This window comes from Cyprinus carpio, chromosome B2 (genome assembly GCF_018340385.1).
Source record: "Cyprinus carpio isolate SPL01 chromosome B2, ASM1834038v1, whole genome shotgun sequence".
NCBI lineage: Eukaryota > Metazoa > Chordata > Actinopteri > Cypriniformes > Cyprinidae > Cyprinus > Cyprinus carpio.
Genome location: NC_056598.1, coordinates 7,585,540 through 7,612,032, shown reverse-complemented (window position 1 = coordinate 7,612,032; position 26,493 = coordinate 7,585,540). Strand labels below are relative to the sequence as shown.

At 36.7% G+C, this 26,493-nt stretch overlaps 1 protein-coding gene across 4 annotated transcripts in view; it reads right to left on the bottom strand.

Moving 5' to 3' along the window:
• Positions 1-26,493, bottom strand: part of LOC109055359 (ubiquitin carboxyl-terminal hydrolase 33) — a 29,873-nt gene that overhangs the window by 1,418 nt on the left and 1,962 nt on the right. Inside the window, exons 1-24 of one of the 4 annotated variants that reach the window (XM_042717933.1) lie at positions 25,753-25,843; positions 24,867-25,052; positions 22,675-22,728; positions 22,212-22,274; positions 19,863-20,015; positions 19,323-19,428; positions 19,164-19,233; positions 18,936-19,049; positions 18,762-18,840; positions 14,276-14,678; positions 11,831-11,968; positions 9,337-9,449; positions 8,744-8,767; positions 7,985-8,157; positions 7,078-7,148; positions 6,841-6,874; positions 6,711-6,756; positions 5,960-6,140; positions 5,455-5,581; positions 4,381-4,550; positions 3,841-3,922; positions 3,645-3,753; positions 914-1,016; positions 659-727 (exon numbers count right to left, since the gene is read on the bottom strand). In XM_042717933.1, coding sequence (XP_042573867.1) covers positions 659-727; positions 914-1,016; positions 3,645-3,753; positions 3,841-3,922; positions 4,381-4,550; positions 5,455-5,581; positions 5,960-6,140; positions 6,711-6,756; positions 6,841-6,874; positions 7,078-7,148; positions 7,985-8,157; positions 8,744-8,767; positions 9,337-9,449; positions 11,831-11,968; positions 14,276-14,678; positions 18,762-18,840; positions 18,936-19,049; positions 19,164-19,233; positions 19,323-19,428; positions 19,863-20,015; positions 22,212-22,274; positions 22,675-22,728; positions 24,867-24,875 — 2,491 coding nt within the window. In that variant the 5' untranslated portion in view covers positions 24,876-25,052; positions 25,753-25,843. Of the gene's footprint in view, positions 1-658; positions 728-913; positions 1,017-3,644; positions 3,754-3,840; positions 3,923-4,380; positions 4,551-5,454; positions 5,582-5,959; positions 6,141-6,710; positions 6,757-6,840; positions 6,875-7,077; positions 7,149-7,984; positions 8,158-8,743; positions 8,768-9,336; positions 9,450-11,830; positions 11,969-14,275; positions 14,679-18,761; positions 18,841-18,935; positions 19,050-19,163; positions 19,234-19,322; positions 19,429-19,862; positions 20,016-22,211; positions 22,275-22,674; positions 22,729-24,866; positions 25,053-25,752; positions 25,844-26,493 lie in introns of those variants that run through there. The other 3 variants (XM_042717931.1, XM_042717930.1, XM_042717932.1) reach the window with 3 other exon arrangements.

Sequence of the window (26,493 nt, the reverse complement as noted above, 5' to 3'; positions counted from 1 at the left end):
GGTTTTAGTTTTTGAGAAGCTTTTCGAGGTTTTGTTATAGAGTATGTTAAAGCAACTGTTTTTCCCTTGAAATATCAGCTTTAAAATCATTCTGATAGAACACTGACATCTAATAAGACGAATGGCTTTTGGTTCTTTCGAACAATATACAAAACTATAAACAGTTGCTTTAACATTCGTGATGGATATAATAAATCAGTAAACTAGATGACATAAAATAAACCCTGTGTAAGTGCGTATTGATTTATGCTTATGTGAAAGTACAATGAATCTGATTAAATGTAAAAAGACGTTTCCCAAATAAAACAACTGTGATTAATAATCACAATTAATCAATCATTTTAACCATTACTGTGCAGCTTTTGTTTGAAATGTAAAGCTAATATTGGCCTGATTTACTTTACTAAAAGGACAGTTCACTCAAAAATGACTTAACCTGATGTTATTCAACCTTAAAAATATTGTGAGGAACTTTCAGGTTCTATTATGTTATGTTATGGTATGTTTCATTGAAGAAAGAAAATCATAGAGGTTTAGAACAACATGATGACAGAATTGGTTATTCGGTTTAGCAAAAGGGGTTATGAATTTTACGGTGACTTTAAAAGAAATGACAAATGTAAAAAAAAAAAAAAAAAATCCTGATGGTAAACATTACCTGGTTTTAATGTGATGTGTCCATTTTTATTTACTGCAATCTTGGAGTTATCAATTGGTCCTGGTGGGTCTGAAAGATACAAGACCATCATCAGAAACACACCAAATACCCAAAACAAAAGAGAAAAGCAAACAAAATCTATAATGAAATTCTTCAAGAACTCCTTAGTCATCAATAACTGCAAAACATAATGCTAATATTCAGTTTCAAACTTTCAGATACTTTAGAAGTGTCAGCAGCAAGGATGAGACTTACCAATGTCCTTGCCTTTGACAAAGGCTTCCCATTCCCGGAACCACTGCATGGTGATACAGTATATCACCACAGGAGACTCCTCCTCCTGAAACGCCTTATTGAGCTACATGAAGGACAGAAAAGATGGGGAAAGATAAAAAAACATGAAGAGAGAGATACCATTACTTGAGTGTTTCTTTATAAAATATCATCCTATTCACTGCAGCCAAACAATAACACCATAAACTGAGGCCCCGTGTGCACTAGTGTGTTTTCGTTTTAAAACGCATAACTTTTGCTACGGTTATGCCTGTCGTTTACACTAGACTTCTGAAAACACTTGCAGACCCCGTTTTAGTTTGAAAACTCCGGGTTTGCGTTTCAGTGTAAACGGACCAAAACGGAGACTTTTGAAAACGAAGGCGTGGCTGCCCACATTCGCTCTGCATATCCTTGACGACCGTGTAAACAATAACATCATGTGCTTGTACCAGAGATGTACAGGTAGATTCCCCATTCGATCGCTCCAAGCATGTAGACGCGTCCACGTTCTAAATAATAGGGAATCTACCTATTCATATTGATGTGTAGTGTAAACGCAGATCGTTTCTGAAACGCAGCGGAAACGGCAGTGTAGACGAGGATCGTTTTCATTCTAAAATGCCGTTTTAAAACGAAAACGCACTAGTGTAAATGGGGCCTGAGACAGAAGCTCTGTTCCAAATCCTAGTGAGCTACATTGCTGTCTATGGCTTACACAAGTTACTGCTTTCTATAATGCTGCCGGTAGACCAATCACAACAGACTGGGCCATCTGACCAATCAGAGCAGAGCAGGCTTACAGAAAGGAGGGGTTTAGAGAGACTCAATCATTGAACTGCTTCAAACGAATCGTTTGAGAATCGCTGGAAAATGAGGTGATATTAAATGCATATTTTGAGAAAACGAAACCATTTTTGACCTTGCATGCATGTAATACTATTAGGAACCGTAAAAATGCCATAATAGGGGCACTTTAAAGCAGGCAGTAACTTGCACTGCTCTTGGTAGACTGCGCTGGTCATTATGGAAATGAGATGTTGCGTCTGTGTTCTTTAATGTGCACCTTGTCAGTAAATTACCCACAGAATTTTCCCTTCCTATCCACGCTTTTATGGTATTGTGCTCCATCGCTATTTGCCCTGTTTACAAAATCTGGCCTTTAACAGGGTGGTTAAATTATTCGTTATTTTAAAAATGTACTTTAAAAGGTGATAGCAAAGGTGATCTAAATTTAAAAGGTGCCCTAGAAAAAATTCAGTGAGTAACAGAATGATGTACTTGTTGAAATGGAAAATGGAAATAATTGGTACTGTTGATAAAACATACTGTTGATATCAGACATTATTAACCATTACAAGAAAATTATTATCAGCTTCAGGGCTACAACAACAAATCACTAATAATCTAGAATGCAAATAGTAGACAACAAATTTTGTTGTTGATTAATTGTATCTGTGCACTGTGAAGTGAAAACATTCGCCAGTCACGGCTCTTTAAAGTAAGGAATAATGCATTTCTATGAAGAAAACAAATATGAAAAATAGTAGAGGCTACATTGTCAACTGCTATGGGAAAGGTGTAAGACCCAAGCTGCCCAAAACATCAGAATACTGTTTAATTAATAATTACAAATGAATCAATGGTGACATTAATCATTACTTGCAGCCCTAAATGTCTGGTTATCAGCTGGTATCGGAGAAAATTTGAATATAGGAACATAACTACATGAAAGTCTATATTATCAGTCATTTGGCCTCCTTTATTTGGCCTTAACTTAAACTAAGCAAAGCATCTCTGGCTGAAATCAAGCTCTTTTGTTCTCATGAATTAATAATGAGCACAATTTTGGGGGGAGGGGCAGGGGTCACACTTCTGTTCTCAGTCTGAGAGGGTGTTGGTGGTGGGTGTGAGATCTGTGCACACAACAGGGCCTTTCATACCATACCAACCTAACCAAATTAAAAGAACCAAAACCAAAACCACAAACACCCACTTCTTTGCATTCTCGCACCTCCGGAACTGGGTGCGATTTTAATACCAGACTGCCTTTTTCGAGAACCAAATTAGCTCCTACTCCAGAGCAGGGTCTAACAAACACAACCGGTACTATCCGTGACGTAAGTAGACATTGATTGTCCAGACGCGTTTGAAAGCGCCCTCACCCGCCATGATTTAAAAAGCCATGTAAACACACTGTAAACATTGTGTCAACTTATTTAGCAAGTATGATGAATAGCGATAGATGGACGGACGCTGAAGTGCAGGCACTTGTAGCAAATGTAGCACTGCCTGTTGTCATTGGAGAATCTTAGTCCTCCTTTCCGTTCTTTCAATCGCTTTACGTATACATCAACATTCCATGTCCATTATTGTGAAACCCACGAGACACAACAAAAACACAGCTCCGATCACAGCGTGTTGTTAACATTGTTCATCTTTGTTTCCATGTTGAACGCCGCGCACAAATGACATCACTGTCGACAGGCTTACGTCACTTACTAGTACACACTGTCGTTGCGAATGCAACCCTTTAAATGGTACTGGGAAACAGATTACGCAAAATCATCCCAGTACTTTAGTATTGTACATTTAGTTCTGGAACTAAAGCAGTGTGAAAGGCCCTATTAAGAGGCGTTAGACCAACCCAAAAAGAGCAGACATTTTTCTCTCTACATGTCCTCTTAATCTAGGATGTCAATGCGGCTCCTACCCGAACAAACATGTCCAGCTCATTCTTGCGGCGTTTTTCCAGCTTCTCGATCTCATTCTGGCAGGTGTGGCAGACATACAAGTGATTGACAGCAGGGCCTCCTCCATACCTATTAGACAACGAGCCACCAATTAGCATTTAATAAGAAACTGAACTTCCACTGGAAGTTATGAAAAGAGCAGTTAACAATTTTTACCTGCTATACAGATGGTCCCATACATTTTGTGGAAGCATCATAACAAGATCGTCAACAAACGAGGCTTTATTTGGTGGAATTCCTGTTGGAGAAGAAGAAAAACAAGAGGTTTTAACCAACAGATAATTAGTTTTCCTACTCGTATGACAAAAAAACTGTACCCTGAAAGTCAACATGAAACAGCATGCAAGAAGATTTATAAATAATTCATAGGGAACTTCTTATATCTTAGTTCCTCTGTCAGATCTTTTCCTTCAAATTCATTTGACTCAGTTCAAACAAATCAGATCAAGGGGACGAAAATGCTTTCTGAAGAGATTCACATTTATTCGCTGACCTCGTACTGCACTTTTTAAGTGAAAAGGAGAGGAAGAGAGTAAAAACAAACATAATCAGTGAAAAGGTTGTGGCAGCACTTGACTTTTGTAATGCTGGTGGAATCTGCAATTACATCTGGTGTGGAGTCCTATCTGTGGTGTATAAAATACTTTATAATGGTCAAGTGGGAAATGCCTAGATCTTCATAAGAGTGGTCCTCACCTCCATGGGGACACAGGAAGTCATGGTTGGAGATGGGTCCTGGCTCAGCGAAGGTTTTGAACTTGTTCAGCCACTGGCGGGAGATGTAGAACTGCAGGAGGCTTGGCTCCATCATGTTGAGCAGACTGGTCACCTTCCGCCTCTCCTTCTGAGTCTCATCATTACTCTTCCTGTTACACACACACACAAGTGACATCAGCACCATTGAAGCAACTGTCAACACAAACGTTTCACCACAGCACTGAGATTTACACTCAGACTCAAGGCCGTTTGTCCTGCTCAACATAACCTTGAGCTTTTCTACCTACAAAACAGCTGCATCTTAAATCATTGTTTGTTCATGACTAAACCAGGAAATACTGGAAAAAGAATCAATAGGCAAACATAATTATGAGAAGTCATATTATTTAATAGATTTAAAACTCACTCTATTTAATAAATAATGCAAAATTACAACAACAACAACAAAAAAAAAAACAATAAAAAATGCCATTTTAAATTAAGATTATTTAGCCATTAGCCACTTTGCAAGGCCTTATTCCATTACATTTTAACGGGTTGCATAGGCAAGGGATTTTTAATCTTTTAGATGCCACGCTTTCCTACATTTGAAGATCATCATGCAAGGGACCCGATCCTAAAATTGAGAAGCCATCTGTGTAGTTTCTAGCATAAAGATCCAATTATACTAAAAAATTGTAAATACCACAAAATATTTAGTTTCTATCAAATCAGGTTACATTATTTCATTCCTGTTCTACTCATAATAGTACTGCATTGTTAGTTGTATTTATTTTTTTAAGTAAATCATTCATTTACTTATGTTAATTAAAAATTGTATCTATTTATTTAAATCAATCAATTTATTTATAATTTTTATTTGTTTATTTTAATTTCATATACATGCATACAAACGCAACTGAGATATTACCAAAATTTACTGTTATTTATTATACAATATATATTCATGTAACAATATAATTTTAAAGATTATGTTTGAAAGTTTATATGAGGGATGTTAGTAGAATTAGGGTTAGAAGCTATAAATAAATCTTGGTTTGTAAATGGTCTTACTTGTAAAAGAGCACATATGCCTCAGCATTTTGAACGCAGGACTCAGGCACCTCAGTAACACTCTGGTCATCAAACTCGTACCACAGCTGGTTCAGCTCGTTCCGACAATAGGCAATATAGTGGCCACCTAAAGCAAAAATCACATTAAAAATATCACACACACTGAGCTGTGGTGCCCATGTATGCATCGGTGTTCGAATCAGAATTGCTCATTTTCTGTTCCCACTCCCCTATTATGGAATTAATATAAAACACTGTTCACTATCTGAAACCACTTACACAGCTCTTATAGTAATGTGAAATAAATCTCAATAATTTATTACATTTATTTCTAAAATTATATATATATATATATATATATATATATATATATATATATTTTTTTTTTAATAATTTACCAAACAATAATAATTTATATTACATAGTGTAACTGCTGTAAATGATACATTAATTTATAAAAAGAAAACAAACATTTATGACCATCTCCCTGGTCTAAAAGACTTACTGCTGGCAGTGCCGTGGTGACAGATGACTGACAGCAGGTCATATGTGGTGGTCTGGGCGGAGCAGTCCTTGGCCAGGAAGGGCTGCATTTCGAGGCCCTCCAAAGGGAAGGATACATGAGTGCTGATTTTGGTGGAGAACATAAGTTCATGTCTGAAGCGCTTGAGATGAATGCACAGAATCTGTTGGGGAGACAAAATTTCAACAAAGCAGAAAATCACATTTTGCTGACAGTTTCCAACAATAAAAACCTGCCATGCCTGTTCATATAACAATATAACTACTTGGGCAATTTGTACAGCATGACTGTGTGGTACTACCAATTGAGGTTTTTTATCATGGTGGCCCAGTAAAAAGACGTACTGAAGAATCAGCAGATCTAACGACTCCCATAAGACGGCTGCTCTTGCCATTACAGGTCCCTGAGCATATTTACCAGACAGACGGCAGCCGATATTATATTTTGAAGGCATTCTTAGTCTCTCTCTAAACATAAATGCACTGGATGTAGGAAACAGATGACTCACCAGACCTTATTACCCATTATATTACTATTATTGATCAAAGGCCCAGGTTTTGTGTTCCTTTCAGACAGACTTGGTACAAGGCCAAGACATTGTGGACTATATTTATGGTGTTTTTATTATTTTGTGTACTTCCTGTGTAAATATGATGTCTTTTTATACTCTTAAAAATAATAATGTGGTGCCAAACCCTGTATAATAACCACAATAGCTCATCTGTGTACCTACCTCTGGCAAACTCTGAACTTTGCAGAATTTGACCCCATTCCGTAACCTGAAACAACCAAAGAATCAACATTAATACTTTAATTTCTGCAACCATCAACTTCAATAAGTTCTCCAACAAGTTCATACTAACTTCTTGCATTTCTCACAGCTGTACATGTTGTCTCCTGAAAAACAACAACAACACACAACCTGTAAGAATTACACTAATGATATGTTAAATATTAACACCAAATGCCATGAATATATCCATATTCTTCTTCTTTTCCTAGAGCTGAGACTCAAACTATAACAGCACAATCACCTATCCAACAGGTTCTACTGATTAGAAACTTCACTTTGAGAAAGGGAAAGAAAAAAAAGGTCAAACCTTTTAGTTCATCCCTTGCAAAAAAGGCAGCCAGACAGTCCTGCAGCGTGACCACAGGCCCCCAGAACCAACTAAAAATCAATGAGCAGAAATAAACAGTGAGGGTCAATCATTCAAAACAAACATGTTAAGACTCTTTACAATGATACAATAGTATAGAAGTTATGTACATGCTTAAATACTTGCAAATTACTTAATTATATTTTATGGACATAACGACTCAGGCCAGCACTTAAAGGGATACTCCACCCCAAAATAAAAAAATTGTCATTAATCACAAACCTGTAAAAGCTTTGTTCGTCTTCAGAACACAATTTTATATATAAATATCCTCTTAAGAGTACAATTTTTATGACTGGTTCTTAACAGACTTACGTACACTTTTGATAATGCACTTTTTAGTAATGTCAAATTACTATAAATATTACTATTTCTTAAGTACATTTTAAATAATTTTATTAACCTTGTCATGCTTTAAAGCCGTACATACTAACATACTAAAGCACATGTAAAGTAATTGCTTATCATTTTAATTGTAGTATGTTGTTAAACATTATAATGAAAGTTAATATATTATATTTTAAATATAAAAAATGTGTAATTACAAACAAATTAACATACAAGTTCAAATAGAATTGACTTAAATATAGTTTAGTTGACCATAGATGCTTATCAATACATTCGTATTTCAAGTGTAACAGAATAAATGATGAAATTACATAGAAAGAAGTACTTAAATCCTACTGAACTGGGTCGAAAACACATTCTTAAACTCAACTAACTGCATTTCATTTTAATGTAAACTATAATACATTTTAATTTACTCGCAGCTCTTTTTTAAAAGTATGATCCAGAGTACTTTTTCACAAGGGTACAGTCTCACATAAAAGAAATGTCAGCATAACACCTCTTGATATATTCCATGACAAAAGCAATCCAGCCTTGAGGGGCGTAGGCTTCTCCACACGAACCAGCCTTGACTAGAGCTGTCTGGTGGGAGGAAGAATGCAGCTTAGCAAGGTCCTCTTTCCCTGGGATGGGCAGAGAGATGTCCTGGAAGTTCTCCAAAGTCACCGAAACCTGAGAAAGGAAGGACAAGCAACAGAGGAGCATAATTTAAAATGCTAATCTGTAACTGCAACTACTGTCAGAAACAATATCAAAGCCATTAAAGCAACTGCAAAATAGCTCAAATGTCCATTTTCTTCTATTATAGTTGATAATTTTTTGGTAACACTTTATTTTAAGGTGTCCTTGTTACACGTTACATATGCTTACTATTATAATAACAATTTATTTTGCATAATTACATGCAAGGAACCTGAAGCCAAACCATAATCATATAGTGAGTACATGTAGTTAAGTAATATTACTCAGTATTTAAATGTATAATTACACTGTAACTAGGACACCTTAAAATAAAGTGTAACCAGTTTTTCATATGCAAACAATGTTGATATTAATATCAAAATTACTTATGTTCGTGAATGAACTACATAAGTAGACAATGATAATGAAGTGAATACTAAAAGTGTGATTATTTTTTCACATGATTATCAAATCATTTTGCACATGACCATCAAAAATTATATAAAATATATAAGATACACTTGTGTTCAACTCTATAATTGTTTTTAAAGGTTTTTAAAAAGTCTCTTATGCTCACCAAGGCTGCATTTACATCTTTGATCTAAAACACAGTAAAAACAGTAATATTATGAAATATTTTTTACAATTTAATAACTGCTTCCTATTTTTTATACATTTTAAAGTATAATTTATTCCTGTAATGAATCTTCAGCATTCAGTGTCACATGATCCTTCAGAAATCACTGTAATATGCATAAAAAACAGGTGCACTTCTAAAGAGTTTTGTGGAAACCATGGTATTGTATTTCAGTATTCTTTGATGAACAAGTTCAAAAGAACTGCATTTGTTTGAAATATAAGTCTTTTGTAACATGACTGATCAATTTCTTTACCCCTTGCTGAATAAAAGTATTAATTTAAAAAAAGAAGAAAAAAATGTATAAGCTATTTTAGTCAAGAGTAAAATTATGACAAAATTCTACTCACAGAAGCTCTCACTCCAAGAATAAAGTGCTTTAATGATAGCATATCCACACTCAGACCTCTGTCAGTTTTAAAATTAAGGACCTTTCTCTGCCAACTGAAGAATCAAATGCTTGTTTTCTCTTTGTTTATTAAAGTGAGGTTATTTGGGGGAATTTTAGGTTGAAAAACACACCGATCACTCACCCTGTCACAGGTCAGGCACTGAACTGAGCTGACAATGGTGCCGTCGAACACTTCAGAGATGATGCTGCGATATTTCCTCTGCCGCTTGCTCTTTGGTGGGGTGAACGAGGGTACTGCCAACATTACACATCACAACCATTTAGAATCAATGCAACCCTCTACATTGCAAGTAAATCACTTGAATATGCAACTAAATCTTCACCCTGGGAGACCGAATGATGTCTAATATTAACCACTGGCTAATAAATTCTTCGATTTTACTTGCCAGTGTGTGAGTTGGAGGCTAAGTATAAGTTTAGCACAGATATATTTTCCCTCACCGAACAAGTGACTGAGCACTTCAGAGTTTCTCTATTCATCAGCCGATTTGTGATATTTTTCAGTTCATCCCAATGGACGCGCAGTGCACCTGTGTTTGACGTACGTACTGTCAACTCTAGTGTAAAGGCGCACGAATCGCCGGCGCTATGCTTTTTTCTTACACTCCAAGAGAGAGAGAGCACGCGAGAGAGTCTTAAACGTAAACAATGGTCTTTGTGTTTGTCTGTCAAAATAACGGAGTTCTTTTGGAATTCTTCAGCTTTTAAGAACTGCCGGGTTCTCCAGTAGTAGGCAGAGCTAATGCGCAAACGACAATCTCATTGGCTGGCGCTCATCCATTATCCTCCCTGTTTTGATTTCAGCAAATCAGTTTGAGCTAATGCAGACAGACAACATGATTACTATTCATGAATCCAGCAGCTTGTTAATCTTTAGTGCGTTTTATATTGTTCTTAGTAAAATTCATAGTATGATTTTTATCTTATCAGTATAACTAATAGTTTTTTCCCATTTTTTACAGAAACACTAAATGACCAAAAAAGCACTACCACCAGTCCTAAGTTTAGTTAAGATTACTAATATGCATTCACACATGGTTACCAAGTTTTAATTCTAATTACTAAAGTTATACTTATTATAATATATTTATAATGCTTGACTGACTGATGTTAAGAGTGTATATATATATATATATATATATATATATATATATATATAATTTTTTTGTTTACTCGCCAGACTATATACACTGAACAAAATTATAAACGCAACACTTTTGTTTTTGCCCCCATTTTTCATGAGCTGAATTCAAAGATCTAAGATTTTTTCTATGTACACAAAAGGCCTCTTTCTCTCAAATATTGTTCACAAATCTGTCTAAATCTGTGTTAGTGAGCACTTCTCCTTTCCCGAGATAATCCATCCACCTCACAGGTGTGGCATATCAAGATGCTGTTTAGACAGCATGATTATTGCACAGGTGTGCCTTAGGCTGGCCACAAAAAAGGACCAAAAAAAAAAAATCTGTGACCCCTATAATACTAGTGATGCAGCAAAATTTTAGCAACCAAAAATAGTTGACAGAAACAGTAAAGCCTCGTACACACCGGGACAATTATCGCGCAAGCTTAATGTTTTTCGACGTGTCTTTTGTGTTCATACCAAAGCGATTTTCGCTGGTGACGAGCCGAGTGAACGTGCAAATTCACTCCCGAACATTAGATGGTGCTTAATGAAAAACAGATTGAATCCTATTTGATCTGCAATTCCTTTCCATAACAACTACCTCTTATCGAGATTTTTGTAGTCGCTGTTGTGTATGTCATTAAGCCCTTTGTTTTCAGACACCAATGAGACCAGCAGATCTACATTCATCTTGCCTCAATGCATCTTCTTGGTCTACTTACTTCCTCTTTGTCGTTAGGTATCAAGTGTGCTCGGCAAGACCGTTTTGTGTTTGAGCACCACCAAGTCGTGTTTTAATGTAACTTTAGCAGCTCCAGGCATGTGATCAAAAGCGCCAATCTCATTGGTTGGCCAGTTTTTATCGTGGCGCATCAAACAAACAAAAAACCAAGCCTGAGGCATTTTTTTGAGTCGCGTTTTGCATGTCGGTGTGCACACTCACATTGGCACCCTTTGTTTAGTCACGAGGCGTTTTAATCAATACTGCTATGGATTCTTAAATCTAAAGATCAATCTTTTAGTCTATGCTGTTTTCCGTTGATGCACAAACTTCACTAAACATTATTGGAGGTACAGCTGCCAACCAAGAATCACAATGAGCTTTGTGTTTTGTTAACTTAATATGAAACAAAGTCTCAGCTTTCAAATTCTCTCAATTTAATCACAAACTACAAACAATAAATGTGGTTCTGATGCTCTTTAACGTGACATGACAGATCACTGTAGTAACTCAATTCAAGCAGCACATGAACCGATTATCTCTTTCTCATTAGTAGTTACACCATGAAATAAACCTGTATGAACATCAGGAGTTGAAATACCACTAAAAGACATTTATTTTTGGTTTTGGTTTTCAGCAAAGTGCATCCTTAAATTTTGGTTTTGGTCCAATATCTTCATTTCAGTGCATCATTAATGAATACATTTAATTCAACTAGTGCATAACTCCTAAACTGTCCCAAAGTGCTTCCTACTCAAATTCTGGTACCTTTCTTGTGAGTAGAGCTCAGGTTTGGCCACATTGAGGATTTGGGGGGACTGCTGGACAATCTAGATGTGACACCCTCATTTCCATTGGGACTGTGTGGTCTGATGGTACTGCTGAGCTGGATTTCAGGGTTTGAGTCTGAACAAGGTGGAAACAAAGAAGTCAGTCAATAAAAGCAAGCAAAATGACCACTGGTAACAATATATTTCAACTACTTCAAAAATCTGGCCAAAATGAAGGTATTTTGTAGTTCATATCAGTGGTTCAAAAAAGCTTGCAATTGCAAATTGTCTGTCAAGGTTTGACATGAGTAAAAAACATGAAAACATTGGAATGCAGAATAACTGAGCAGGTGCAAACTTAACCATGCCCATTAGGGGTGCTTCGATCAGGATTTTTGAGGCCAGTATTTGCCGATACAATCACAGTTAACAATCTTTTTTAGAATTCTTTTTATCATGTAGAATTATTTACACTGATACTCCAATCAAGATTTTAAGACATTTATTCAGGGCCTGAATTTCATTTTTGAAAATGGGAGGAATTGTTCTCTTGTGAGGGGAGACTTTTAATTTGATTTAATTTATCTCACCAAAACTTTTGATCATGCAGTAAATTTTTCTTTTTACAATCATGCAATTGTTGCGCAATAGCTTACACACAGCTCAAGCCTGATTTTGTGAGTTGTATGTGAGGCAGCCTTTTACACATTTTTACTGAAAATATTTTTTCAGCATTTTGATTATTTTTTTACATAGTTCAGTAATACAATCTTTCATAGACATGTTTGAACGCAATAAATATAAGCAAAACATTAAATGCTTTTTACTTTTGCATTTACTTCTAGATTACCGTGTTATTAAGTGGCTCAAGCAAGTGGCAAAACATTCAAACTACTTTTCTTATGTTATCACAAACAATCTAAATTAAAACTTACCATAGACAGAAAAAGACAGCTCTACTGCCTTTCCTTTTGTATTTAAATCTTTATTACAAGCAATCCTTCTGTTCATTAGGGCTGGTCCGAATACCATTTTTTGAGCTTCAAAGCTTCGGTAGTAATCAACACCGAATATTCAAAGCTTCAGAGGGAGGGGCTGAACATATTCTTCTCCGTGTTTACACCGGACGAGAGAGGTGCTGCAAAATACAATAGAACCTGTCTACACTGGATGCCTCACGCGAGCAGTGCTTATATGATCCGAGAGCGGACACTGCACTGCGCTAGTGATACAAAACACACAGGTCTGATAAGAGTAACGTGACGTGATGTACGGTGACCCATACTCAGAATTGGTGCTCTGCATTTAACCCATCCAAAGTGCACACACACAGCAGTGAACACACACACACCGTGAACACACACCCGGAGCAGTGGGCAGCCATTTATGTTGCGGCACCCGGGGAGCAGTTGGGGGCTCAGTGCCTTGCTCAAGGGCACCTCAGTCGTGGTATTGCCGGCCCGAGACTCAAACCCACAACCTTAGGACTTCCCCAAGAGCAATACTTTTAATATAGACAAATTAGTATTAGGCTGGGCTACTGTACTTTTTTTTTTATGACTGCCGTATTCGCAAGTATTTTCCAAGCAAAATAAGTGCACGTTTTTAGCATTTTAGCATTTTATCAAAATTGCTGATTAACATGCCGGATAAAAGCAGTTCGTTTTTTTTAAACCAACAAAAGGCGTACTACTTACAAAACTCAGGTGCTTTTTCAAACGTGATGTGCTGTTGTGGTAGACCAGTTTCATATCACATATTTGGCACACTGCCTTTGTCTTGTCCTCACTAAGTGCTCCCACACAGCTGAGGTCTTTGACATTTTTGTCTTCTCATCCAGATGAACTGAATCATGACATTCACTAATGGGCTATTCATATCCAAGGACAAATGGGAACTGTTTCACGGGGGATGCCAGGTGTTAAAAAAAAAAAAAAAAAAAGATTATTTGAATCTCAAAATTGAAACTCGAATGCCAACCAACCAAACAAATATTCCAATAATCGAATATTCTGGTCCAGCCCTACTGTTCATAAAGAACTTTGTTTTCCTACCTCCACGGGTGTCATCTATTCTTGCCTTGTTTATCTAAAAGTGCTCTTTAAAAAGCCATATATGTTGACTGTGAAACACAGCAGACTTTAATTATACGCATTTATGGTAATTACTAAATTTTCATGTCAATCCATGTTCCTATTTACCGAAAACAATGCGCTGTCACTTTACTTCAGCACAGGAAACTCGGTGTGGAAACAATCTCTGCACTGCTGCAGACGCACCACTCATAAAACTCACTGCCAGACCACCGTGTGCTGTGTGAACGATTTAATCCGTTAACATTAGTGCAGAAAAATACAAACTTCAATATGCGTTTATTCCAGCCTGTAAGGCTGTTCGTTTACATGTTAAAAAAACTGCATAGAAGTAACAGCCTTGCATTTACCAGAATTTCGGCCCTGGGCTTTAATGGATCCTTGGCTGCTGATTATTGGCCTCGACTCATTGGTCGTGTCCACGTCTTTATCCAGGTCGCCATGGGAACCGGCACGGTACAGGTTGTTGATGAGATTCTTCTCTTTCTGCCAGTCTCGGTTGTTTTGGTTCTGCTCTGAAATCAGCATCTCAGCTTCATTGATGTCTTCTGGGACTCTGGGGCCTTCGCTATCAACACGATCGCTGCTTCCGCAAGACTCACAGGACTGGAAGTCATCTGATTGGCTGTGGTTGTCCTCGTCGGGACCGTCATCCATGGCCACAGCCTGGTTTGGGTCCTCGGGTTCAGGAATGGGCTCCTTGAGCTCCTCGTGGAGTTGATCCATCAGACAACGCAGGAACTCCTGGGAGTCCAAAATAGAGACAGGTTTTGATGAATGTTTTGCAAAATAAGAACAAACTAGTGCAAACTAGTAAACTAATAAACTCACCAAGGACCAAAACTATAACTATAAAGTTTTATTAATTACGCTAACTATAAAAATGGGGAAGTTCAGACCACAGCTACAGTGTGTGTGTATGCGGGGGACAAAACAGAAACAATATAGTTTGAATCATTTTCAGAAATACTTTTTTTTCCAGCTGATGAAAGATAAAAAGTTTGATAGCCAATCAGAATCCACTTGTCTTTAAAGAGCTTTAGCATTTAAAGCAGCAGACAAATGCTACATGTATTATTAGTTATCTTTTTAGTATCATTCTTGATATGAACGGGCTTTAAAGGGGTCATATGATGCGATTTTAAGTTTTCCTTTCTCTTTGGAGTGTTACAAGCTCTTGGTGCATAAAGAAGATCTGTAAAGTTGCAAAGACTAAAGTCTCAAATCCAAAGAGATATTCTTTATAAAACTTCAGACTCATCCACGCCCTCCTAAAATGCCTCATTTAAACACGCCCCCACATGTCTACGTCACTATGTGGGAAGATTTGCATAATGCCACCCAAATGTTCACGCAAGGAAAGAAGGCGTAACTGTTGCCGCCGGTGCCATGTTGTGAAAACGCTGTTTCATTGTGAAAGCGAAAATACTTTGTTTGGCCTTCCAAAGGAGGACACAACTAGAAATCAGTGGTTAAGTTGTATTTACAACACTGTTCCAGAACAGTTCAACACAAATATTTAGATGTGTGCAACGCATTTTATGGAGGACTGTTTCCTGATCCTGGGAGAGAAGACTACAATGCCAGCGCTTCTGACTCACAGTCTGTAAGTACGTTTACATATGTAAAGGTTTTGCCACTGATGATTCAAACGTGAGTTTTGAGCAGTGTAGAGCAGCGGTTCTCAATTCCAGTCTTCCCTCCCCCTGCTCTGCATATTTTGTATGTTTCTCTTTTCGCTTCAGACGTTTGTTCTATTCGAACGTAAGTGCCCTGCGAAGTGGACATCACAGGATATTCCGCCATGAGTCCAGTTCGAAGCAAATTTACTTGTTTCATTCAAAGTGCATTGACGTGTGCGAGACGTGAATTTAAATTATATTCATTAACAGAAGTATATAATATCACACTTGGTCGTGTGTGAAGACGTTGCGCAGAGCAAATCCGTGAATGAATGTTCCGAAGTGAAGTAAACTTCAACATATTTCCCTGTTCAGGGAGCAGGAAGCAATGAACACTGTGTAGGGACCATGTCAATGGGAACACAGTTCATCCACGGAGCTCACTTCTAACAAGCTGATTATCTGAATTAGATGTGTTAACAAAAAGAGACATGCAAAATATGCAGAGCTGTGGGGCACGAGGACTGGAATTGAGAACCGCTGGTGTAGAGTAGCACTTGTTGCCTGTCGTTTCTCCGATAACAAATGGGGGCATAGAGGAGAAACAATAATGTACAGCATGTGGAAAATAATGTCTTTTTGAACCTTAAACCGCATAACACATTTCATTACACCAAATTCACAAAATAATGTGCTTTTTAGCAACATCATATGACCCCTTTAAAGTTACACTTTATAGGTAATGTTTATGTTGCATTGGTCAATATTGCAGTATCTTGGGCTCACACCGCCACTTAGTGGTGTGGATGTAACGTCACACAATATTAAATATTTCTAGTTCCTGGAACACCTTATTTTATGATGCCCCACAAATGACATAGATATAATGGGCACAAATTAAGAATACATTCTTATGATTTATTTATCTGTGTTTCCATTTTATAAATTTGTTCCCTTGTTTTATTTCAGAACTACAATTTAGTTCAAATTATGGAAAAAACTACATGGTCACAATATCTTGTTCCTGTCATGTGCAGGTCTCAGTATTATTATCAGTTGACCATGAATTATTCTGTAAATGTAGCTTTCCAATAATAGGAGGTTTCCAAGATTAAAGTACTGATATATCGGCCAATAAATAATGACAGTATTTTAATTTTTCAGGTTAACTTCCCCTTTAATTACGTTTGTCTTGTTGACTTGTCCATTAAACTTGACGGTCAGATTCTGGCATGTGCACAGACAATCACACACTCTTTGACCAAATGTTTCCAGGCATTATCAAAAGAATGCAACACGCATGGAGGCTCACGTTGTATAACGCAGATTAGCCAGGGACCCACAGGGACCCCCATCTCCATAGGAACAGCTGAAGCTTATGAGAACATTAGTCATTACTGGCTCATCTACATGGCAACTTGGCCAACTGGCATTCTAGCATCCTGGTATTAAGAATCCTGGTAGGCAAACAAGTTTACAACAACAGGACACAGTACATGAGACCAGAAGGCCATCGCTGTATTATGTCAATGCAGTACAAGGACAAAAGGTTTCCCGGTGGTATTCAATTGGTGGTATTAATGCCCATTTCTCTTTATACTTTGCAGAGGGAATGACTTTAAAACAAAGCATTCATTGACTTTGAAAGTCCCCTCTACAGGAGTCCACAGTCTATCTGGGCTTCATGAAAGTGAGCCTGAAAATGAGATCGATGTTTCCTACAGTCTCTGAATAGCCTATGATGGCCCATTCATGTCAACACTAATTCTCCAACTGACCTTCCTCTCCAGCCAGGCATGACAATGGATGTTTTCCAGTGGTTGGAGGTGATCAAATATCTAGAGAAACTCTGAATCAGATTGTGCCCCATTTAAGAGAATAGAATAACTCATCATCAAGAATAAAAATGGGTCTTCTTAAATGCAGCTAGAGGACAAAGTATGATAAGAAGAAGGGTGGAAAGGAGAAATAGCGAAGTGAGAATAAGGCTCTCAGAGGAAATTCCCACAGCAAGCAGGATCATTCGAGTTTGACCTCGTCTGCCACTGGGTAAACTGAACAGAAAGTCCCGCCTCAAAATTGCACCACTGGCAAACTATGTTGCGCTGGTCAGGGTGAGCCTATATGAAAAATTATTTTTAATTAGAATTCTAGGGCCCTATGAAATCAGTTTTATTTTTCCCAAACTCTGTGTTTTATGTTTTATTCACTCTGGATACCAGTGTAAGAGTTTTATTAAATCAGAATCATGAAAATGCATGTTTAATCAACTAAGTTCATAAAATTTGACAATTTAATTATTTATATTTTTTAACAATAATATGGTTTATGAAATTGTCTTTTTTCGAAATTTTTTTCTGGATTCTGTGTTTTAAGATCTAATACAAATTCACCATTAAAAACTGTGGTAATGTTGGCACAGACGGCCTCTTTGGCAGCGTGCCGACATACAGTGCCTTTGCACTTCAGGCGTCCTGAGTTTGAGTCCCGGCTTGCGGATATTTTCCAATCCCATCCCCCTCTCTCTCACCCACTTCGCTTCCTGTCGACCTATACTGTCCTATCTAAATAAAGGCATAAAACGTCATAAATAAATCTTTCAAAAAAAAAAAAATCTGTATTAATTACATTTTTAAATACAACAATTACCTTAAAATTAAACTACCTATTTGTCAAATAAAGTTTTGCACAAGACATTTACTCAATTAAAACATGCATAAAAAAAATACATTTCACAAATACTTGGTATCATATCATTAACAGCCAATCATATTATCATATCATAGTCAATACTGTTTATTTATCTGACAATATTACAAGACATAAGTGCATGAACACTAAAACATTTAGATTACCCTTGCCATCATCTAATCGATAAAATCATTAATAATTTAATAACACTGGTAAATGTAATCTTCCGCAAACCTCGAAATAAATGTATTTTTTATACTGTACACTATAATGCTGTGATGCTTAAAGTCACTTGTAGCATTTAAAGCATTTTTAGTGTTTTATTTTTTAGATTTATTTAGAATAAATCTATTTTAAAATAAATTAATGTTCAAATGTTTGTGGTCAGTAAGTTTTTTGTTTGTTCTCTGTTATAAAATATAAATATGACTGACCCCCAAACATTTGAACGAGAATATAAACCATGATTTTAATTTCTGTGCATCCCTAATGCTTTAACACAAATTAATTTAAGAAAACATACCTGTTGGGAATAACCACGAAACATTGGGTTTACAGCCTTAATGCCCTGGAATAGATTTGTAGGAACAACGTAGGAGTTCCTGCAGCCACACAAAACAAGAGCAAAGAGAGTAAAAAAAATTGCAAAGAGGAAAAAAATACCTGAAAAATAGGAAATGGCAAGAGAGGAATGTACCTGTTTTTGTGCCAAAGGTCTGTGATGAGTTTCTGATAGCTCTTGCATAGCGCTGGCTTCTTGTCGGTCTTCACCAGACCACCACAGTCCAGGAAAAACTGTGTCAGTGGAGGACTAGAAGATAATCCAGAAAGAGAGATTGATTAAACCAGAGCAAAACTAGACTCAAAGAGAACAATTAGGATACTTAGGATAGTTTAAAACACTATTGATTATTGGGATTCTTACCAGTTGGAAAGCGCCTGGAGAGCTGCGTTCATGTAGCAGGTATTGCCAATGTTCTTCAGTCCAGTCAGACCTGTGAGGAGGAACAGACGACAAGGTTCAGACTGACAGTGTGGAATGCAGAGCAAATGCACAGAACACCAGGCATGAGAGATGAAGGACCTCTGGTCCTCAGTTCATCCTCCTCTTCAGTCTCCATATCCAGGTCATCACAGGTTCCTGCTGGAGGAACTCTCAGCGAGGTGGGGCTCCCAGGAGCTTTGGGGTCCTGAGAACCAGAAAGACCATGGAAGAAGATGAAGATTAAAAAAAAAAAAAAAAAAAAAAAAAAAAAAAAAAAAAAAAAAAAAAAAAAAAAAAAAATTGTACTCATGTGCCCCTAAACAATGTTCAGAAAACCTGCAATCTCAAAATCAATTATTAGAGATTTTAATTAAATTAAATTAAAACAAATCTCCATCACCGCTGATATAACTGACAAAAATGATGACAAAATTTACATACTGAATTGTGACTCGTGTTTGCTTTTTACAAATATTTGCATATTGAGACTGTGATTTTCCTTGTCTTCAATGCAAACATTTATAGTCATGTTTAAATAGCAAAGGCAATGTTTTAAATATAAAGGAGTATTTTATCGAAGCACAACCAAACTTCTAAACTTTGCTTTGCATTCACAGAAAGTTGCATAAGAGTTCTGACCGGGCTGGGGGTCTGTACTGGGGAGATGGGCATGGCAGCGCTGGGCAACTGTGCATGTGGACCCAGTTTTCTTTCCAGGAAAACCTCCTTGGTACAAGCATAGCACCACACTCTCAAAGTGGTCAGATTCACCGTCAGGTTGTGCCGTGTCTCCTGGAAGAAAAAGCCACAGAGCTTAGATAGTCATTTACATGGAAATAAAGGCTTATCTGCAAGTTTAAAATTCAAAATGCAAAAAAAAAAAAAAAAAAAAAAATGCCCCCCAGAGCTGCACAATACATCAGTGAGCATATCAATATCTGCTTCTTTGATGATAATAATTAGTAGTAGTAGTAGCAGAAGCATTAGCATTCATCTGAATTGGAAAGCTAGAAAAAAAATCCCCAATTTATCCAGAAAACACTTTTTTTATGCCAATTACCAATTTGCTGACTGTGAATCTGTCTAGTGGTGTAATTTAATAACTTGCATGGGGGATGGGTTCAAATCCTGTTATACATTTTGTAAATTAACCAATAAATATTACAACTAAAATCAACCAGTAATCGCCCTACAGTTGTTTTGCATGGGGAAAAAAAAATCATTGGTTCTGTTTAAATCTTTATTTAATGGCTTAAATAGTTTTGAATGATTTAAAACATGTCAAATTCTACACTGAAGCTTTATTGTGATGTGAACCCGTTTTTTATTAACATCTCACAAAACAGTATAGATTTAAAATCTCTGCTGCTATTCATTAAGCCAAAATTTCTATATCAGTGCCATTTTACTTCCTAAATAAAGGCAGTCTGAGTCCTGAGCTCTTTCTCCATATATGAAGGCTACAATGCAACAGAGAGACTCTTCATAATTTAGGGCAAAACACAAGTGTGTTGCAACAAGAGCGAATATGTACCAGGGGAAATGGGAAATGGCGATGTGAAGCCTGGGCATGCACACAGCGAGGGCTAAGGGGTCTCTACATTATTCACGGGTCTGGATTGGCTTTCACTGCGGCACTAGAACTGGTGCAACTGCAGCCAGACAGGGGAAGTTCAAACATTTATGAGAGCTGCGCCAAAATACAAACCCTGCCAAAATCTGCATTTCAGTGATGGATAGGATGTTGTACATGCCCATATCCATTTGAATTCTAATTATAATCTACATAATAAATTGTGGTATGCCCAATGCACTCATGATCCTGGCAATTTACACAATTGAAAAAAATGATAAAATAAAAAAATAATAAAAACATCACCCTACATAATATTTGCTGAATGACATTTAATACTCTTTTCTTTTTACTAATTTCGAGGTGCTGATTCCAAAAATACTGCCTTTTTGCACCACCACAAAACACCTCACAAAAAAATATGATCATCATTTAGCATCATTCTTCCAACAACATCTATTTATAAAGTAATAAGTCTTGTACCATCCCTTAATCAAAGATAAACAATCACATGATTTCTATCTTCCTCTGAGCCAGGTTAAAACTATTTGTTGAATTCTTGGCTGATTTTTACATGTATGAATGACTCTAAAGAAATTATTTTATGCCTAAGGTTAGAATTATGGCCAGTAACAGAAGAAACGGCAAACATGACCCAGATGTTTTCTGCTACATCTGTGTTCCTTTTGGTAAAAATTATCATTACGAATCAAATCTTATGTTTTCATTGGTCACAACACTTATTTTTCGCAATAATCCAAAAGCCAATGGAAAAATCTCATTGGGTTTTTTGTCAGGGGAACATCCTTGTTCACCTACAAAAACACTTTTGTAGGTGAACAAGCACCCTGCTAGAGGAAAATAGCACAGTGAAAGGAAAAAACATGGCTGAATTTTGTTTACTGCAGCAAACTCAGGTTATTGTGGTGGAAGTACGGCTGATGCTCTGTCTTCTCTCAGTCACTCTCACAGTCACAAGGGTGTTTTGAGAGCATTATGGGGTTTTAGTAATGGGTAATCAAAATGGGCTTTAGTGGGAAGGGAGATCCCCACTGGAGCGCTGATTAATAATGGATGAGTTCACCCACAGGCCAGCCTGGAATTCAAATCACACTTCATTGATTCATTGCATCATTTAAGTCTCCAGTCACAATCAGAAAAAAAAACGTGAAATCAACACAATGACACATGTGATCAGGGATCAGATTCACCTGTCTAAATCAACCTACAAAAGTAATTGTAGAGCTGTAATGCTATACTCACTGTGGGTGAGAACATCTTAAGCTGTAAGTACACTCACGTAAAATAAACTTAAACAATAAAATTTAGTAAATTACTGTAATTACAATATAAAGCACATTAATTTGAATAATTATTACATAGAAACAGTAGAACAAAAGAATAAGATGACTAACCTGAGAGTGGACAGTGCTGTGGTCTGCATGTGATTCCCCACAGCCAACATATGAACAGCCATTCTGAATGAAAGATATTCATGAAATGAAATTATACTCTATAGGCTTCACTATAAACTAACTTTCACTAATCAAGAATTTCACATCACCATTCATCAGAGTTTTTTTTCTCACCCAGACAGATAAAAAATCATTTAATAATTTATTTTTTAATCATTATTAATTTTCTTTTCTTTATTCTCTCTTTTTTACACAAAATAGTATTAATTAAATTAGTATAATATTAATTAAAATAGTATAAATTAATAATAGAATTTAAATATCAGCCATGTATCGGTTATCGGGTATTAATGTTAAAATAATTTGCAGCTAATTGCCATTGCTGCAGCATTTTAATATCGGTGCATCCCCCATTACACACCAAACTTGTGGAGGAACATTACTTAATATAAAGATAACTTACCTCTAGACAAGCCCAAAGGTTTGGTCCCCCGACTTTACAGTCCTGACACTGACCCTGAAAACAAAAACACATTTATACTTAATTGTCTTACCAAGTCTATGTCCCAGGTACACCACCATTTCAAAGCATGGGGTCAGAAAAATTATTTTAAATTAGTTTAATTTCAAATAATACTGTTATTCAGCAAGGATAATTGCATTGGTCAAAAGTGACTATAAAACATTTATAATGTTACAAACAGGGGTGCTCCGATCAGGATTTTTGAGGCCAATCACCAAAAGCAGTATCTGCCGATCCGATCGCCGATACCAATCTTTTTATCATGTAGAATTATTTATAGTGATGATCCAATCAAGATTTTTAGACATTTATTGAGGGCCTGAATTTCATTTTTCAAAAATTGACTCTTGTGAGAGTTTTTTTTTTTTTTTTTTTTTTTTTGAGGGGTGGAGGGGGGCATTTTTTTTTGACATTTTTTAAAAATATATATTCATCTCACCTTAATGTTTGACCATGCACTGCATTTTTGTTTTCGATTAATTTCAGTTTCGATCAATTTATTGTTGCACAAGAGCTTACACACAGCACAAGCCTGTTTTCGTGAGCTGTATGTAAGGTCCACACATACTCCGTTTGCGGTGCGCATGAAGTCCATGTGCGGTATGCAAGCTGTGCAGAAGCAGAAGGTGCTCACTGTGCTTTCACACAGGAGTCCGCTACTGACCCATGGCTGTTTACTACAAACACAACATTTATCCTTTATTTAGATTTGAATTACAAACATTGTTACTAAAAATGCTTTTTCAACATTGTGATTATTTTTTTTTTTACACAGTTCAGTAATACAATCTTTCATAGACATGTTTAAACGCAATAAATATAAGGCCCTGTCCACACGAATGCGGTTTTTTTTTTTTTTAAATCACAGCTTCTTCTACGCGGTTTGGCCGTTCGTCCACACACAAACGCAGCACAGGTCACTGAAACCGAACATTTTTGAAAACGCCTGCCAGGGTGAAGATTTTCAAACACTCCTGTTGCTGTGTCATTGTGTAGACAGCGAAACCGGTGTTTTTGGCTTGTGACGTAGGAGCCAGCACTGTTATCTCCGCCTACTGGAAACTTTTTCAGGCTTCTGATTGGCCAACATGGCTTTAACGGTTGAGATTATATCACCACCTGTTGGCTTGGCATGCTCTTGACAGTGCATCATAGCATGTGTTTGCGTTTTTTATGTTGATGGAGATTTTTTTTAAATGGAAGAAGGAAAAACTTTATAAAAATACCCTTGTACGTGTGAACATGGCCTAAGAAACACATTATTCAGTGCTTTTTACATTTTCATTTACTTCCAGATTTATATTATATTATATATATTAAGTAGCTCAAGCAAGAGGCAAAACATTTAAAGCATTTAAATCTTTTTTACAAGCAATCCTGCGGTTCATAAAGAACTTTGTTTCCCTAACTCCATGAGTGCCATCTATTATTGCCTTGTTTATCTAAAAGTGCTCTTTTCCTTTAAACCTACCCAAAAAGCCATAGCCTGTATTGACTGTAAAACACAGTAGACTATAATTATATGCATTTATGATGTAATTACTACATTATTGTGTCAATCCATGTTCATATTTACTGAAACAATGCGCGGTCACATTAATTAAGGGCTTACAGTGCAGAAAAAATAGACTCGGTGCAGAAACGATCTCTGCACTGCTGCAGACGCACTGCTCCTGGAACACACTGCCGGACCGCTACCGTCTGAGGTGTGAACGCTTTAAACCGTTAACATGAGCGCGGACAAAATACGCACTGCATACACACTGCAAACGGAGTATGTGTGAAACTGCTGTTATTTGTGTGCGCTGTGAGTGTGCATGAGCGCAAGGTCTCCAGGAGAGCGTGCAAGCACTGAATGGTTTGGACACTGGCAAGAATTAAAAAAGAAATGCAATTTATAAACTTTAGTGAGGATGCGACATTGCCTCAATTGTGGAAGTGACAATTCCTGTGTCAACTGTGAAGCTCGCTTATAGTGCAGACGCGATTTGATTTGAACCCATTTATGCATTTTGAGAGAAAGAGAGAGTGTGCGGTGATACACTCACGCTGTTTGTGAAATTATGCCTCACAAAAACTTTTTAAAATTACTTTACAAGTTGTTTAATGAAGAAATATGAATTGTACCTCACCTTCAGCATTATAATTATTTCACCCACACCGGACAGAGACTGAGACGCTGCCACTGCATGTCATGCCAGACCTCTCACGGCAGGCGCGTCATCAGCTTGACATCGGCCTTTATAGAGACCACCGATCAAACATCCCAAAGCGATTATCGGCCGATTGTGATCAGTAGCCGATCAATCAGAGCACCCCTAGTTACAAATGATTTAAAATAAACTGATCTTATAACTTTCTATTCATCAAAGAATCTTGAAAAAAAAAATATTAAGCAGCAAAACAGTTTTCAACATTGATGATAATAATAAGAAATGTTTAAGCACCAAATCAGCATGTTAGATTTCTGAAGGATGGTGTGACACTGAAGAGTGGAGTAATGATCACATTCCATCACAGGAATAACATTCAAACAGATAACAGTTATTTGCAATTGTATTAAACATTGCTGTTTTTGCTGTATTTTTTGATCAACTAAATGCAGCCTTAGTAGAATAAATAAGAGGTTTATTTCAAAAACATTACAAAAATTGTACTGACCCAATCTTTTGAATGGTTGTGTATATATGCAGTGAAGCCCACTAACAAAAAACTCTCCTGAAAACATGTATTCTATTAAAGGTACAATCTGGCAAGCAATTATACCGCAACCTCAAATGCTTTTAAACTACAATAATGTAAAATGCATACAAATAATTGCACATTGATTTTCATCACACTTTTTCAACAGCATGCACCATTTATAGCCTAAGCTCTTGTATGTGTGGCAGCCATGCATTATTAGTGCCTATGGACAAACTCTGGAATAGGTTCAATAATACTTTGTAAATAATGCACGAGAAACTGGTTAAAGCTATGCTATGATAAAGGTGTGACTGGGTCTTGGTAGGGACTCACATGAGACTTCTGGATGAGTTCTTCCTTGGTGATCTCCCCCACACACTCCAAGTGTGGACAGTCATTGCTTGACGCTACAGACATCACTCTACTGGAAAGAGAGAGATATATTTATTTAACTACGGTTTAAAAATCCAGGATCTGGGATCTGATTATTAAAAACACATCATTCATAGTGAGAACACTAAGCCATCCAGATGAAATAAGCCATCCACTTGAAATTCAAACACAAGTGGCCAACAGAGACATATTTGAGATAAATATAGTATGATATAATATAGAACAAGTGAACCACTTTTATTATCTGAAGCTTTAACAATTATAATCACATCCTCTCATCCATCTCCTATTTTGTTCCACAAAAGGATGCAGCTTTGTAACATAATAAGGATGAGTAAATGATGACTCATATGCCACAAGCCCCAAAAATGCTCACTTTAAAACAACTGAGAGATGCCATATTGTCCAAACGGCCAAAATGAACACACTATATTACACACACTTGGATAAAATATGTATTAGACCAGAAGTTTGACCAGGGCAATGCGGAGTATATATACACAGCGATGCATCAGTCACTCTGACAATGTATCAAACTGTATATGAATACATCTCACTGCTAACATATAAACTGTTCATATCATTCACCATGAAAACAACAGGCAGCGCAATGTTATGTCATTTCATAAACAATCCAATAAACTCTTGCCAATTTGCATAGCATGAAACAATGTTTATGAA